The sequence below is a fragment of the Xenopus laevis genome, chromosome 1L (assembly GCF_017654675.1).
Source record: "Xenopus laevis strain J_2021 chromosome 1L, Xenopus_laevis_v10.1, whole genome shotgun sequence".
Classification (NCBI taxonomy): Eukaryota; Metazoa; Chordata; class Amphibia; order Anura; family Pipidae; genus Xenopus; species Xenopus laevis.
In genome coordinates, this window is record NC_054371.1 from 164797986 (window position 1) to 164816525 (window position 18540).

Below are 18540 nucleotides of genomic sequence, written 5' to 3' on the forward strand. Positions count from 1 at the left end.
TTTGTGGGCAAGAAAGGGTTAATACAGAAAGAGCAGTGCCAGTGTAGGAAGCATGGGCACCAACATTATTTTGTAATATATTGAATGGCTAATACTTATGTTATACACACCGCAACCTCCCAAACCACAAAGCAGCACTTGTTATTATTATAAATGTGTCCTATGCAGTGATGTTGTAAGGTGTAAGTTCATGAGAGCTCACTAATGAAGGGCTGTGGAGCATTAGGCAGAAATATAATGATATAAATAGACTGGGATCACTGTAATGAATAGAAAAAAGTTTTGTGAGAAGGGAAAACCTGAAATCATGTGTAGGGAACAAAAAAACTAAGGGATTGGGAGGAAAAGCGGGACATAAAAAAGAAAGCATAAAGGAGGGCAGAGTGTTTAAACATATAGGTAAAGAGAAACCTAAAGGAACAGGATTAAAAACTAGATAACAGGAAGATAAGATGGGCCGTATGCAACACAAAATCTTATCTTCCTTCTGGCCATAGATGCAAAGATCCAATTGTACGAATCCTCGATTCATACGATTTTCTGATCATGTGTGGAGTGTCCCAACATTTATCTTGCCACCAGTCGATCGGACAGGTTAAAAGATTTCTGTCTGCTGACTATCATATCTCTGCATGTATTGGCGGTCTTCAGTGGGAGACTGTCAGCTTTGTCAGACAAAAACTTTCCTACGATTGCTGTGGGGCAGAACATCGGCTTATCTGTTCTTTACTGCTTTGTTTGATCTGAATGGTTAGTGGCAGGTCGGGAGGTGAGGACGTACGATCATTTGTCCGGTATTGCAGGGAAATCTTTGCGTCTATGGCCAGCTATATGTTTATGTTTCAATATGAATATTATCGGAGCCGTAGGCAAGACAGAACACACCTCCTTACTTATATTGCCCTTTTAAGCATAATGCTACATCTAATGTTTAAGTGGCACATTCCCCCCTTAAAGTGAATTTGCCAGTAGATCATGATAAGGAGGTCTGAATTAGTCATGTTAACCAATGCAGTAAACCTTATAATTTACTTGCAACATACTGGTGGGTAAAAACATGGGGTTTAAAGTTTTTTCAACGTTATCTTAGGTCTAAAGCCCCCCATAGACGCAAAGATTTTCTTTGGCGAACGACCAATTTTAGTGCAATCCAACCAACCCGTCAAATTATCGCAAGGTTAGTGGGAATCGAATGATCATGCATCTAACGATTTTTCGTCCGACATCGGTAAGAAAATTTATCACCCAGGTTAGAAAATTTTCATCGGTCACAGTGAAATGTATCTATTGTACAATTGTTTGCAGGGCCAAGCAGGCAGCTACCCTCAGTTTTCTTGGCTTCAACTAGACAACATTGCTTGAAATGGTCTTTTTAGTTGATGGACAAATCGTACATTTAAACTATTGTTTCAAGATAAGCTTGGTCTTACGATAACGAAAAGATCTTTTAAAAATCCGAACATCTGTGGCCAGCTTAAGGGACAGATTTATCAATGATAACATGGGTTGTCCTGTAGGTTTACTAAATATTTGATACAGTATTTACCGTAAATTTGATCAAATAGGCCTATCAGTTTGATTTGACCAAAACTATTATTTGTAGTTGTCCATGGCCTTTAGGGATTTGATATTTCGTCCTTTTTTTGGGGTCCGAACTAAGAAATCACAAAAAAGTTATAGATAATGTTGACATTTTCTATAAATAACAATTACTTGTGATCAACTAAATTTCCTAAGGGATCAATATAAATGACACTAATTCAGAATCATTCATATGTTTCATATGTTTAGGATTCAAATTAATTAATTATTTTCTTTAATAAATCCAAATATTGTTATAGAGCAATCAGAATTGATGTTTAGATTTCTGGTCTCACACACACTGTACATGTCATCTATTCACATTCCCCTTGTTGAACCAGACTGGGGAATATTCAGTGTGGTCTAGGTCTACAGTGTAACTGTAATGCATCATTGTTGGTGACTGGTGCTAATAGACAAAATGTGCACAGTGTATCCTTGGCATCCCCGAGTATAAATATATTAGAAAAGTAAATAAAAACCAATACAGGGGAATTACAGAGTGCACTAAATGAATATGGATGACTATGCACGTTTCTGCTAATAACAAATACATCCAGTGCTTAAATTTGGCTCTTACTCAGGAATGCATGGGCACATTTCCTCACACTCACACTAGAGACAAGGTAGCTAAAAACACAAAATAATATTACCTTGTGCTTAGAAATGGATTGGCTAATTGCATTAATTCCAGAGGATCACCTTAAAAGCACCAGTAGTTGAAATTATTTGTTATGAACAGAGACATGTAGCAGTTTTAATTAATTTAGATTGTGCTCTGGCTTATAGTTGTAAATATATGTTATCCACATTTATCCTCTCTGTTGAGAGCATTAAACACATACAATTCTTTTTATCTCTCTGTATTTCTATTACAGTTGGAAGAAGACCACTGACTTCTTTACTCATTTTCTCCTTTCATTATTGTCTAATGGTAGAACTCCACAATGTTTTTTTTTCGGATCGACGCCCGCCGACAAAACATACACGACAAGTCAGATGGAGACGCAGGTGTCCGGATTCTAATTGGACTGAATGAAATGGTAAAAACGACATTACATTCGACGCGACTCTACTATCAGATGTGGACACGGAAAGCAGCGTCTTTATCCGACAGTCGGATTGTGTAGTTGTTACCTCCTATTTTTCATTCAGTCCAATTATATCTTGACGCGTGCGACTCCATCCTTGTCTCGTTCGTTTTGTCGGTGGGCAACGAAAAACACTCATGGAGTTCTACACAAAAAGCAGCACAAAGCAAGTAAGCACATCGTTGTGTTTATTACAGTACAAGCTGGATCTGTCCAGGATTACTATCAATCTCCAGCAAAGTACAAAATATTCACAGAAAAAGCACTTCATGTGCTCACGCACAGACCTGTAAACCTTACAGGTTCTTGCTAGTGTGGAATTGCCGATATACAAAGTAATTTTGGAATCACTCACTGGCTTGGACTGGAAATCAAGCATTTCAAATTACTAGGAGAAGAAAAAAGAAATTTTTTTTATATTCTCAACTTCCTTTCAGAAACCTCAACGTAATCAATCATCCAAAGAGCAAAGCAGAGGCACATTAGAATTGAAACTAGTTAATGAATATAGAAAAAATGGTCTCCCCACCATCATCAATAATACATTTGAGGGTCAGGATACACCTGCTCTGAAAGCTTCTCCTTTGGCTTCCTTTTCCTGCTCATTTTTTTTCTTGAATGCATTACAAGGCTTTGGGACAACATTCTCCCCTTATAAAATACCTATTGTACATGATTATTCTATGTCAGTATGCCCTCATGCTCATTCTGAAAAGCTTTCTCTGCAGTCCCTGCTGTGTCCTCTCCTCGTCCATTGAGATTTGCTACTTTCCCTCTGTGCTCATCCCCTGCTGTTCCCCCTCAGGATCCACAAGAGATGATGCAAAAGCAGACTGAACAATCTGAAAACCAAATGATTCAAGCAGTGACATGTTCTGTTGAGGGGAGAAAGGAGAAGCCAAAGCAGATCCTAGAGCTGGCCCAAGTGATGCACCTAAAGCAGGGCCAAGGGTGGGCCCTAAAGCAGGACCCAATGAGTGGCCAAGGGTAGGCCCAAGTGTTGGGCCAAGTGCAGGCCCCAAGTCTCCAAGTCCAGCCCCCAGTGGTCGGGCATGCACTTTCTGGATGTGCTTATTAAGATAGGCTTTGGACCGGAAAAAGCTGCCACACTCTGTGCAAGGGTATCTCTTTTCAGGCTCCGCTTCAGTTTTCTTCGGGATCACCAGTTCACATGCTGAGTAGGATCCATTCGCATTCTGCTTCTCTATGGATTTAAGATCACTGCTTTCGGAAAGGTCACCATAAGAATCAGAGCTCTCCTGTTCTCCATGCGGGCATTTCTCTCCATCTGTCAGATAAGAAAGGGAGGAAACAAAGGCAATTTCTTTAGTAGTTTCATATTCCTCATGTAGGAAACCTTTTAACTGACATTTACTTAAGAGGCAGTAGCTAATATATACCATAGCGTACCGTTTGTTGGGAACAAAATACCGCCTAACTCACACATGGCACTATAATTAAAAAGGTAGCGCTGGAAGAAACATCCTGAACAATAGAAATGTACTATTTATTAGAATAGAACACTTAAGTCTACGATTTTTCAGGGCATCATACCATAAAGGCTCCCATACCTGGCCAGCTAAAAATTAACTGGGGATATTATACATGGGAACTAAAAACAATAGAGGCTATAACTTGTTTGGTTCATTGTAACTATCACTCTTATTTACATTTTGGTGTTTTGATGGCACATTGTTTTTTTTTGTTTCCTGCATGGGGAATTTCCTGGTAATTATGTGATCATAACAACTTTCCTTTATAGTTTAAGAATAAAACTACAACCATGTCTTGCTTTCTGGCAGGAAATCTAATGTGATATATATATATATACATACAAACACATATATAAAAAAAAAAGGAATACAATTTAAGGATGGGTAAAAACATGGTTACATGAGGACAGGTATCTGTACTCAAATTAAAAGGTACTTTCTGCTGTGTTTTCAATCCAAATGCTCACTGCAAAACAGTCCTACTTGTTCTTTATTTCTTTAAAAGGGACACTCACTTTTTTGCCGAATTTTGTTTAATATTTTATTAGTTCATATAACTATAATTATTATTAAACTATAATTAATTTGTGTGATAATTCTGCCACTAGGTGGAACTCGTAGCAATACCTACAGATAAATCATCTGCTAAAAGCTCTGGAAAATGGTTTTGCTGCAAATGCTTCAGACATCACTAAAAAATTCCTTCTCAGAACTGATGTCACTTGCCCCAAGACAAATTAAAGGAGCTTTGGAAATATATATATCATTTTACTGCATATAGTAGAGTAGGGAGGTTCCTGACAGCAAAACAGCCCATCCAGATTCCCAGCAGCAGCCAGCCTGCTTATTTGTGGCAGGGTTCTAACATCTGAAGCTCTTTAGTTGAACTACCCCTTTTACTATCTACACTCTTTTTAGGGGTTTTAATTCACACAAGTAGAAAAGCAATATATCAGATGACGGTGGTCAATCAGTTAACAAAACTGTTTCAGATTTTATATAAACAAAGATGTTGGAGAAGTTATATACTTTGGCAGGAGAAAGCATATGAGAGAGACCTGGACACAATTAGTTTTATCAGCTCCTTTCCTATGAGATTCGTTTGATACTTTAAATGTTTTTTTTTTCACCTTCCAAACACTTCAGCTGAGTTGTTTTCAGATTGTGTTGTATTCACTATAGCAGGCTTTTTCCAATTGCTTTTCATCTTTTATTTTTTTACCAAAACTGGATTTCAAAAAAGTTCCTGTCTCTGGTGTTTGTCTGGCAGCTCAAAAATCCAAGTGCAGATTCTGAACCGTTACAATTTTGCTACATTAGTGGATACATTTCTCAGAAACATCCGTGGAGTATTAGCAACTATTGTATCAATTATAACAGTTGCCTTTAATAAAACTCGGGCATTCTGATCAGCAGGGCCAAAGATAATAAATGAACCAACTAAATGTATCAATTTAGAACAGTTTACAGCAGGGGTGTCCAACCTGCGGCCCAGGATGGATATAAAAGCGGCCCAGCTTGAAGAGAGTGAAAAAAAATAAAGAAATTAAGAAATAAATGTATGGAAATACAGAGAAAACAAGAGTGAAATAACACTTTGTGCTCTCTAAGTCCAGACACATTAACCACCTCAGTCTGTCGTCTTTTTAGGAACAGGCTTACTGTGCCAGGTTGTAACAATGTGATGGAGTAGGGAGGATCGGGACTCTGCCCATTGCCCAGTTAGTAGTAATAATATAATAATAATTCTATTTAATATCCAGGTGTCTCATATTCCAATGTATAGCTCCATCTGGTTATCCAACTGGTATTGTAGTTCTTTTCTGTGTATTTTCTTTAATTTTACAAATCAAAAGTGTTTGTGTATTTCATGTGTGGCCTAGAGAAGCCAAAAGGTTGGACACCCCTGGTTTACAGAGTCGGTGACCCTCTTTCCAGAGCTGCTTTAGAAAGACATAAAAAGGTGAAAAATTAAACAACCTGAAAATGATTCAACTGAAATAAACTCAGAAGGTGAAGTGGCCACACATTTAATGCCACAAGCCTGACTGAAATAGAAAACAGCTCTCATTTTAACCAGGGTTTAAGCTAGTTTTGTGCAATGATCAGGTGTTTGTTTTCAGGCAACCTTCCTACTCGTTGGTTGTTACTAGACTTGTAACCTTTTATTACATTATAAGAATAGAGCATGCTATTGATGTGTATGTGTGGTAATGATTTTGGAATTCTGTAGTCTCTCCTAGTAAAACATATCATTTCTCTTAAAGGAACAGTTACATCAAAAAATGAAAGTGTTTTAAAGTAATAAAAATCTAATGCAAGGTTGCGCGCACTGGTAAAACTGCTGTGTTTGTTTCAGAAACACTACTATTGTTTATATAAATAAGCTGCTGTGTAGCAATGCGGCAGCCATTCAAAGGAGAAAAGGCTCAGGTTACATAGCAGATAGTTGATAAGCTCTGTAGAACATAATAATTAGGGTCAGTCCACACAAGCAAATTCGGGGAGATTAGTCCCCCCAGCGACAAATCGCCTCTTCTTCGGGGCGACAATCTCCCCGAACTGCCTTCCCCTGCCCTCTGCCGGCTAAAATGAAAATCACCTGTGGCAATTCACACGCGGCACTTCGGCTTTTGTGGCCTGACCCTTTCTGAAGCAAACAGGTCACCTGTATCAGTGCAGGGCAACAATACATGATTTTTTCATTACTTTAAACCACTTTAATTTTTTGGTGTTACTGTTCCTTTAAGCATAGTTCGCACTAGTGATTTCAGTTCACCTATAAATGGTAGACCTGACAGCACCAAGAAGTCAGATGACGAGACTAAAGCCAATGGGGCAGTTCATACTAGAGACTGATTGATTTACAGCATGAAATAATGTTCGAGCAAGCAACCCAAAAATAATTAAAAAGAGAATTGCTTTCTCACTGCATTGTTATTGCAATCCTATTGTTGGCACATGCAATTTACTCATTTCTCCTTATCCAATCTAAACATTTAACCAAGTAGATTGCAATAAAATAAGGTGAAAATGTTCACACTGTTATATGATTAAGTCAGTTCAGCTTTCTTGGTGTACGGTCTGTTTAAACAAAATTTCTAGTGTGGCCTCACACATATATATCAGCCCTAATGGCATCCCATCTGCAGAAACAACTGGCTGTGACTTGCTTGCCTTTCACGCCACAGGTCCTGACACAGTGGAAGAGCGCTGCCCCGTTGGGGACGGACTCCGGCCTCCGAGGGCCAGTGCTGAGGAGGCCACCATGATGGGTTTTAACATGCACCTTTAAGTAGGAGGCAGAGGAGAAACCTAAACAAGATAAAAGCAGATGAGAAACTGCCACAATCAGACAGACCTCTTACTGCTCTCTATCTTACACCCCACAATACTTCCTAATAACTGTCAACTCCCAGAATACCAATGTCTTACTGAACGACTTACTACTAAAAAGTGGTGCTTTTAGGTCTGTTTATTGTTAATACTTATTAAGCATATTTAGCTATTCCTTGATAAATTATTTTCACGGATCAACTAGGCTAACAAAATTAAAGAAGTGTTTCACCTTTAAGTTAACTTTTAATATGTTATAGAATAGCTAATTTTAAGCAATTTTTTAATTGGTCTTCATTTTTTCTTTTTTATAGTTATTTGCCTTCCTCTTTTTACTCTTTTCAGCTTTCGTATGGGGGTCACTGACCCAATCTAAAAACAAATGTGGCTACAAATGTATTGTTATTACATGTATTGTTGTTATTACATGTATTGTTGTTACTACTTTTTATTCCTCATCTTTCTATTCAGGCCCTCTCCTATTCATAGTTCAGTCTCTCATTAAAATCAGTGCATGGTTGTTAGGTTAATTTGGACCCTAGCAACCAGATTGCTGAAATTGCAAACTGGAGAGCTGCTAAAAAAAAAATAACTCAAAAACCACAAGTAATTAAAAAAAAACCGAAAACCTAATTACAAATTGTCTCAGAATATCACTCTCTACATTATACTAAAAGTTAATGTAAAGGTGAACAGCCCCTTTAAGGTCTTTTTACTTACGGACACTTCTTAACCCTAATAGCAAAGATTATTAAAGCATAGTGTGGACAGGTCAGAGTTTGCCATCCACTTACTGGCAGGCCAGCTGCTCCCAAGTTGCTTATTACTCGCTACCTTACAGGCTGTCTAGCCCTAGTTCCACAAAGTGCTCCTACACTGTACATCAGTTGTTCCGAGATCAATATTTTGTTCAAAAGCTGCTGCTCGGTAACAGACTTCTCAAAGTGGCCCAGTCTGCTGACTGCCGAGTTTACTGCTCATAAAAAGTATTCTAAGGTAAGCCTACTTTTGATTGATTAACAAAAAATAGGAGTTACAATGATGGTTTCATATCATGCTTAAGTTTATTACATTTAGCAAGATCTGTGGCAAAGTAACCCTTTCAGCCAACTACTGGATCACTTTGGGGAAAATGATACAGATCCATCAGGTGCAGACAACATCCAGGGGTAAGTGTGGTACTTGGCTGGCTCACTGGATTTTAACAGTTATTTCAGCTAGCCCCACACAGCTATCAGTGCTTTTTTCCCAATATGTTTATATTTAAAGAATCTGACTGTTCTTTACATGAAGAATTCTCGTAATGTTCTCTTTATCATCCGACATGAATGTGCTAGATGGAGCTTAAATGGTTATATTCTACATTTGTGTAAATTAAAATTACCAGTAATGAACATGTTTAACTTTCCTCCCACCCAAACATATAATGATCACAGCTAATATTGACCTGAACACCGGTATTTTATCAATGAGAAAGGGACCAGTAATACCAAAAAATGTAAATTACTCATTTGAATTGACCCAACATTTATTTTCCAGCTCATATAAAGATGTGTTCTTTAAAGCAGTCATTCTATTTTTACTCTGACATGTTTATCAACTGTGTTCAATTATCTTTTATCTGCTGCACATTCATGACCTACCCCTAAAAGCCTTGCCAATAAGAACTATCTGTCCAAGCTGGGCATAAAGTAAATGTGCAACAGAGAATAGAGTGGGCTAGCTTTTACACTTTCAACACCTGAAACATTATTATAAAACTCTCTCACTGTGTAAATGCATTTAGATTATTTTCATTTCCAGGTGTTACTGGAACCTTTAAGAATCTGCTAATGATGTATGTGTGGGTGATGCGCATATGTCTAACAAAATAACTACTACAATGAGTCAGTAGATTTCTTAGTAACTTGCTAACTAGAACTACACATTGTTAGAGCTTGCTGGTGTTTAAGTCAAGTCAATCACTTGACTGCTTCTATAACCCAGCAGGGCAATGGTTTTCAAAGATTTGGCCAATATCAACACTACAGATATTCTTCATATATAGCTTCAGTAATCACTGCCTCACATACATATACATACACATACACACACACACACACACACACACACACACACACACACACACACACACACACACACACACACCACACACACACACACACCACACACACACACACACACACACACACACACACACACACACACACACACACACACACACACACACACACACACACACACACACACACATTTATTTATTTATAAGGCTCAACATTCTCTAATGTCATAATAAAGCATTCCCATCTGTGATCACTGACCAAAATGTATTTCAAACCCCAATATTCCCTTGTAGTTACCTCGGTTACAGATGCTGCAGAAGTTGCTGGGCCCCTCACTGTGTTTCTTCAGATGATCGACCATATAAGCAGCCCGCAGGTATTTCCCGCACACCTGACATGGAACTTTGTCCTCGTGACAAGCCAAGTGTGAGCGAAGCCGGTCACGTGTGGCGAATGAAGCGTTACACGTCTATGTGTGAAGGGGGAATAAACCAGCTGTTACTTTACTTGCTTGTTTCTTTAAAATTGTGTAGTTTGTGGTCCCAAATCCACAGTAAATAATACATATATAATACACAAAAGCCATGAATATCTTGTAAAATATATCCTTATAAACGGTGAGTAGTGATGTCATCAGTTATAAACGGTGAGTAGTGATGTAATTTCTGTCACATGACTCACTAAAATTTGTGTATTATAATTAATAAAGTACCCCCAGTTGTAAAATATGAGGATATTATAAGTTACCGAGGAGTTCCATGACCTGTATAAAAACACTCGGCCTTCGGCCTCGTGTTTTTATATGGTCATGAAACTCCTCGGTAACTTATAATATCCTTATATTTTACAAGAGGGGGTACTTTATTCACTATATCTTCTTGGCAACAATCAGATTTTGTCACATTAGTTATTTAAAAAAAAAATGTATACTGCAATCATGAAAAGGTTAAACGCTCAGTTACAGAGACATACGGGAACATTTTTACCAAGGTGCAGCAGCACTCAAAATGGTCCAAAACATTTTCAAAGGCTGTAAGCCAATTTTGGCTATTCTAGGGCCCAGTAAGAAACAAGAAGTGGTAAACTCCGTGGTGCTCATTGGAAGAACCCCCATCAAAAATGAAAACCTTTATTTTTAGGGTATAACTGTTAAAGGAGAAGGAAAAGTGTTTTTACTTGGGGGAGCCTAACTTTTGGCACCCCCAACTAAAAACACCTTTCCTTCTCCTTTAACAGTTATACCCTAAAAATAAAGGTTTCCATTCTTGATAGATACAAATAACTACCTATACTGGTATATTTTTATGATATCTAATTGCATTTAAAGTTTTGTCCCTCCTGCAGATATACACATGGAAATCCATTAGTGGATGCTTTTGGCTTGTCCTACACTCAAATGAGAACTAGTCAAAATGAACTGGAAAACGTGAGACTGCCAAACAAACACACTGACTAGGGATGCAACAAATCCACTATTTTGGATTCGGCCAAACCCCCGAATCCTTTGCGAAATATTCAGCCGATTACTGAACTGAATCATAATTTGCATATGCAAATTAGGGGTGGGAAGGGGAAAACATTTTTTACTTCCTTGTTTTGTGACACAGTCATGTGATTTTCCGCCCGCCCCTAATTTGCATATGCAAATTATGCTAATCTGCATATGCAAATTAGGGTTCGGTTCAGACAGCCAGAAGAATTCATACGATAAAGCACTGTGGATGTCTACAGTGCAAAACTATGCAGGTCCTTCACCAGTTTTCTCACTTTACTGAATAATAAATCATGCTCTAATCGTTCTTGTGATAGAAAAACTAGAATAGAAACTAATTTTTATTTAATATTTATTATTCATTAATGTTAGAGAAATTATATAATTTCTAAATACATTTGCAAGGCAGTTGCACATGAACACACCTATACAGAATGAGACAATACAAATTTTGCGCCACATAAAAACACATGTATGAAGATGCACCAATAGTCTTATATAATGACACACCTAAACATTAGGCACAGAGTAGGCCGAATCAATACACTTTTTCCTTACTTTCTGCTTTATCATTTTTTCATTCCTTTGTTATAAGGAAGGGTTATCTCCCATTTATTTGGCCTATGACTGTGTTAAATGCATGTATAATTACAGCTATGTACCATGTTTTAGCTGGTTGTGGTCTATGAAGAATCTGCACATCTACTACAGCTGAGGTGCACAATATGGCACTTCCATGACCACGGAGGCACCCACTTATCTTTGCAAATATACATATAAGAACCTGTAAAATGCAAAATCTACAATGCTTGGCTACTTATCCCACAGATACTACGATATACGGCATGTACTTCTAAGTAGATTTACAAGCCATTGTATTTTTATAATGGTTTTCAAGACATCTAAGGTTTTCTATCACTTTTGGGAAGCTTTTGTACAGCAGCCTTCCTAGAATGTGAATGGGTGGCCTTGCCAATGAGAAGCTGCTCTACATACAGAGCGCTAGGCATCCCTCTCTGCACTTTTCAGCTGTGCTAACAAACAATACACCACAACTTTGCAAGGGGAAAAGTGAATTTCTTAAATAAGTCAGGGTAAGTACTAGATCCATGTTAGATTTCCGGCATGACCCAATTTATAGTGACACCAGATAGCTGAGCAACCATGAAGGCTGTTATGCAGAAGCAGTCCTAAAGCGATACAAAAGCTGAAATCTACAAAACAGAAAAACGTTTTCACAACAAAACTTTGATCACATTTACTTTGATTTATCAGGTATGTTTAAACCCTTTTAAACTAAATAAATCCATTATACCACTGCTTTCCTAGAACCTGAGGACAAAACACTTTAGAGATGCATGTAGTCACTCACTCATACACTTGAAGATTGAAGTGAGAGTGCCCTTTTTTGGAGCACATGTACATACTTGAATTCAAATACACTCATTTATATCATACATACAAACTCGTCTATACAGATGTATCTTAAAGGAATACTATCATTACATTGTGTAATTACCCTCAACAGGATCAACAATGTTCAGGAGTTTTCTTTCTCATTAATGTTTTCAAAATACTTTAGCCTTGCTTGTTTTGTTTCATATCTCCCTAACTTTGCTACCTTTTTACTTTACAGCGCAATCAAAATTATTGGTCCTCAAGCCCAGACTTGAAACCTGACTTGTGAAGTTCGAATCTTAATAACTTGAATTGTACTATATTTTATACAATTCAAGTTATTATTTCTGACCGGTAGAGGGGACATAGATTAGGATAGGGTTAGTGATAACATTAACTGTGGACTGTTGGCTAATACTAGTATAGAATCTATTTTCTTGAATGCTTGGGACCTGGGGTTTTCCGGATAAGGGATCTTTCCGTAATTTGAATCACTATGTCTGAACTCTGTTAAAAATCATTTAACCATTAAACAAACTCAATTGAATTGTTTTGCCACCAATATGGATTAAAATAACTACATTAGAAAGAAATTTAAACAACTAAAAACAACAGAATTTTTGCTTAAAATTGACTCAATGGGGTATATTTATCAAAGAGTGAAGTTAGAGGTCACCACAGTCCACTACAGTGAAATACCGCCTCTCTCCATTAATTTCTATGGGATTTTTAAAGGCGTATTTATCAAAGAGTAAACTTTCACTTTCACCATTTGATAAATACGCCTTTAAAAATCCCATAAAAATTAATGGAGAGAAGTGGTATTTCACTGTAGTGGACTGTGGTAATCTCTAACTTCACTCTTTGATAAATATACCCCCATGTGAGATGGTCCAGGAAACTGGAGATTCATGAGTGAATCGAGGTTTTTTCACTTATTTAGTTTGATGCAATTCAGATTGTTAGGACTAAATACTAAATCTTGTTTGTAAAAAGTGCAGCACTATGCATTACCGACCTATCTATCTATCTATCTATCTATATCTATATATACACCGGTACATTTTGACGTATTATAGTATAGTATTCCTTTAAAAACCCACATACTTTCTTACATGCTCCCCTTGGCATCTTGGCACAGCCTTCATTAAATCACCAGTCCCACTTCCTTGGTCCATTACATAACTATATGTCTTACTGTTTTCATGGTGGATTACCTGTCCTCCTCCTTTCTCCAGATCATTGCGCACTTCATTGGACATTCCTTCTGCAGTTTTCTATTTTGGAAAAAAATGGGTGTACAATCATTTTTGTGGGGCTTTTGAAAAGGGAAATGTGAATTTTCAGAACTTTATAACTGGGTCCTCTTCGCTGTGACACTGGAATCTTAGAGGCAATGACAGAGCAGTTTCATATTGTTTTTACTTGTCAGATCTAATTTTAGTTTATCAGGTACTGCACAGCCTGTATACAGTGACCCATATGCTAACATGAATGCATGTATGAACACCATCATTTTTCTAGCGCTACTGTATAAGCAGCGCTGTACATTTTACATAACATGAGAGATGTTGAACAAAAATATATCATAAATCCTGCACCCTTTTGTGGTACGAAAAGCCAAACATTATACAGAGAGTAAAAGGAGATTTAGAAAGTACAAGAAAACATATTCTGGTGTTAAGAGGCTGCAGGAGAGGTCTTTGCAAAGTGGGACTGGTGCTTTAAGTCACACAAGGTAAAATACTCTAGCGTTCTCTCATTCTCTCAGAAGTCTATCCCAGACCACTAAGCCCATTGACCCTTTCCATACCTCACACTTGTGGGGTCTCTCTGATGTATGAACCTGCTTAATGTGCCCATTAAGGTGGTCCGGCCTGTTGGGGAAAAAAAAAATCACAGATATAAGCTCACTATTACAGAAAGTTTAACGTATTTTTTTTTTTAAAAACAGAAAGAGTAAGGGAATGTTCTATATATATATATATATATATATATATATATATATACTGTGTGTATATATATATATGTATGTATTTGTCTATATATATATATATATATATATATATATATATATATATATATATATATATATATATAGTCGAGAACCCCAGGCTGATAAATGTGACAGGAATTCCTTCACAGCATTTACTCCAATGATCAGACATTCTAATATTTCCAAGTTATAATCATCCATATCTGTATTTTTGGTCCAATATTTATTCCTCCTGTTGAGTACGGGATAAACAGGACCTAGGAAGTGAAAATGCTAGTAATGGAGAAACCAAAAAAAATGCAGTCTACAAAACAGCTACTGCGGAGGTCAATAACTGTCACTGGAGGCTATCAATGCAATATTTAGTGTGAGTGGATCTTAAGATACCATGTCAAAAAAGCTACATGCAAGATAATCTTGTGTCTGGCCCTTCTGGCTCTGCTTCTGTGCTCTGTACCCTTGGCCATACTAAAGTCCAGGATAAGCATCACAACTGTCAGACGCAAAGGAGCCCTGTACTTAATACCACATGTGGAAAGTGCCAGCATCTTGCACCCCCCCCCCCAGGTTGTGCATCCTGATTAATATACATAAAGAAGTAACATAATTAATTAAGTAACATAATATACATAAGTAACAATTGAATTGCATGAAAAAACTGTGCTTATGTTGGGAAATGTAAGAATAACTAAGATGTTGGTCAACGCAAGCCTTAAATAAGACATTAAAGGGATACTGTCATGGGAAAAATATTTTTTTTCAAAATTAATCAGTTAATAGTGCTGCTCCAGCAGAATTTTGCACTGAAATCCATTTCTCAAAAGAACAAACAGATTTTTTTTATATTCAATTTTGAAATCTATATTATCAATTTCCCAGCTGCCCCAAGTCATGTGACTTGTGCTATGATAAACTTCAATCACTCTTTACTGCTGTACTGCAAGTTGTAGTGATATCATCCCCCTCCCTTTTCCCCCCCCAGCAGCCAAACAAAAGAACAATGGGAAGGTAACCAGATAACAGCTCCCTAAAGCTGGCCATAGATGTTGAGATTTTTAAAAGATCAGATCCTGATCATGAGACCACGATCTTCTCAGAACGATCGTACGAATTTACCATCAACTAAAAAAACCAATTTACCAGGAAAACAAAGGGGAGCTGCCTGCTTGGCCCTGCAAACATAGATAGATTGCACTGGGGTCGACAAAGATTTTTTGACCTGCCCGATCAATTTCCCGACAGATGTCGGCCGAAAAATCGTAAGATGTACGATCATTGAAAGCAAATCAGAGAAATGGAGACGTCTGCCTTTGACGTTAATTGGCAGGGTGAACCTCTTTAAAATGATAGTCCTTCCCAAGCTCACATATGCTTTCCGCCAATCCCCAGTACCGATCCCCCTTTCAACCTTTCGTAGACTTAATAGCCTCATGTTGTCACTGTTCTGGAATGGTGAGCAGCCTAGGATCTCTCTCCAGACGCTACAGTTGCCAACTGCGAGAGGGAGACTGGCTGCTCCACATCCCTATATGTATTACCTGGCCTCCCAATTAGCAATAGCATGGAGATGGACCTCCCCCACACTGACTAATGCAGCTACTCTACTTGAGGCACAATTACTGGGCTCCCTAGAGGACCTTAAAAATCTCCTATACAGGGGCACATCCTACACCCGGCTAGCCACCCCATTGATGAAAACAGTTGTTAAAGCATGGCGGGTGGTAATGAAATACTTCCCCAAGTCCTCACCGCACTGCTCACAATACATGCCTCTCTGGGGTAACCCTACTTTGAAACAGTTCACTACTATTCCGGATCCTCACTTGTGGGCACGGTATGATGTCAGATATATTTTTGATATAATGCCAGAGGGCACACTTCTCTCATTTCAGGAACTGAAACATACCTTCTCTTTACCACCTGCGATGTCTTTCAGGTATATACAACTGCGTCATGCTGCGGTGGCTCAATTTGGTGGCCTAACCGTGGATGTTACACCTGGAGTTATAGAAAGTTTAGTGCATACAGTGGGTCTGGGGAAGGTGCTGGCTCTATTTTATGCCCGACTGATGCTTGCAAGTAGCACGTACTTGCCGAAATTGTTTGAAAAATGGCAGCAGGATATCCCACAGCTTAATCGTGAGCAGTGGGAAGACATTCTTGAAGCAACCATGGAGGGGGTCATTAGCAGCCGGGATAGATTAAACCAACTTAAATACCTACATCGTATATATTTTACCCCCCAACGACTGCACAAGATTAACCCTAACATAAGTCCAGAATGTCCTAGGTGCCAGTATTCCCCAGCAGATTTTCTGCACTTAGTGTGGACTTGCCCAAGGTCGCAACGATTTTGGGGAAAAGTGGCAGAATGTATACAAGATAGAACGGGAATATCTCTCCCACTTGACGCCATGGTAATGCTACTTAATCAGGTGGAAGATGTGTCACCCAGGCGTGGTCAGAGAACATTGGTCACTTTACTGTGCATGTATGCAAAAAAGACAATAGCTATACATTGGAAATCGGACAGGGGCCCAAAATTCTCAACATGGGAGAACCTGATCGAAAAAGCAATTCCTTACTACAAATTAACATACCTTAGGAGGGGCTGCCCCCAGAAATTTGACAAAATATGGGCAGTATGGTTGGACCCGGAAGTTGCTCAAGACTCCTAACACACTAAGGGGCCGATTCACTAAGCTCGAGTGAAGGATTCGAATGAAAAATACTTCGAATTTCGAAGTATTTTTTTGGTACTTCGACCATCGAATTGGTTAAATTCGTTCGAATTCGAACGAAATCGAACGAATCGAACGAAAAATCGTTCGACTATTCGACCATTCGATAGTCGAAGTACTTGCCCTTTAAAAAAAACTTCGACCCCCTACTTCGGCAGGTAAAACCTACCGAAGTCAATGTTAGCCTATGGGGAAGGTCCCCATAGGTTTGCTAATCTTTTTTTGATCAAAGGATTTTCCTTCGATCGTTGAATTAAAATCGTTCGAATCGTTCGATTCGAACGATTTAATCGTTCGATCGAACGAAAAATCCTTCGATCGATCGATCGCAGGATTAGCGCTAAATCCTTCGACTTCGATATTCGAAGTCGAAGGATTTCAATTCGAGGGTCGAATTTCGAAGTATTTTTAACTTCGAAATTCGACCCTTAGTGAATCTGCCCCTAAGAGTTATTTATTTTACATTGAATGGTGTACTAGTATTATTGGTCTAGGGTATGCATGTAGAACCTGTAAATAACTGACACTGCAAAAGTTTATTTGTTTATGTTTATTGATGGCATTTCATACTATATTATTCATTGTACAACATATACTGATCAGTGATATGTTGTTAAATGTGTACATTTGAAACTAAATAAACACGAATTGTTAAAAAAAAAAAAAAAAGATGTACGATCGTTCAAATACCACTAACCGCACGATAATTTCGAAGGATTGGTCGGGCTTCCCTAAAATCGGTCGTTCGGCAAGAAGAATCGTCGCGTCTATGGGGAGCTTAAGACAAGATAACAGCTGCCTGGTAGATCTAAGAACAGCACTCAATAGTAAAAACCCATGTCCCACTGAGACACATTCAGTTACATTGAGAAGGAAAAACAGCCGCCTGCCAGAAAGCATTTCTCTCCTAAAGTGCAGGCACAAGTCACATGACCAGGGGCAGCTGGGAAATTGACAAAATGTCTAGCCCCATGTCAGATTTCAAAATTGAATATAAAAAAATCTGTTTGCTCTTTTGAGAAATGGATTTCAGTGCAGAATTCTGCTGGAGTAGCACTATAAACTGATGTGTTTTGATCCGATGACAGGATCCCTTTAACAGTGGGTCAAAGACAGAGACTTGACCCTACTTTTTACTAAAAAAACTTAAAATTAGTAATCACAGTAAGCATTAAAAGTCTTAAAATATCCCTTATAGGCTTTAAAGGGAGACAACTGAAGAAATTAAAATAAGAACTTCTGGCCCAAGAGAACAGTTCCCACTTCCTCTTTTGAATTTGCAGTGGCAAGTAGTTCCATATTTTGGCTTTCATGAATTTCCAGCTATATAGCCTTTAAACAAATATACG

At 38.1% G+C, this 18540-nt stretch overlaps 1 protein-coding gene across 4 annotated transcripts in view; it reads right to left on the reverse strand.

Annotated features, from left to right (window-relative positions):
* Positions 1 to 2843: 2843 nt before the first annotated feature.
* The window catches only part of patz1.L (POZ/BTB and AT hook containing zinc finger 1 L homeolog), a 28028-nt gene continuing 12331 nt past the window's right edge, over positions 2844 to 18540 (reverse strand). Inside the window, exons 2-6 of one of the 4 annotated variants that reach the window (XM_018261620.2) lie at positions 14268 to 14331; positions 13672 to 13731; positions 9862 to 10033; positions 7343 to 7480; positions 2844 to 3960 (exon numbers count right to left, since the gene is read on the reverse strand). In XM_018261620.2, coding sequence (XP_018117109.1) covers positions 3437 to 3960; positions 7343 to 7480; positions 9862 to 10033; positions 13672 to 13731; positions 14268 to 14331 — 958 coding nt within the window. In that variant the 3' untranslated portion in view covers positions 2844 to 3436. The remainder of the gene's footprint in view (positions 3961 to 7342; positions 7481 to 9861; positions 10034 to 13671; positions 13732 to 14267; positions 14332 to 18540) is intronic. The other 3 variants (XM_018261622.2, XM_018261627.2, XM_018261631.2) reach the window with 3 other exon arrangements.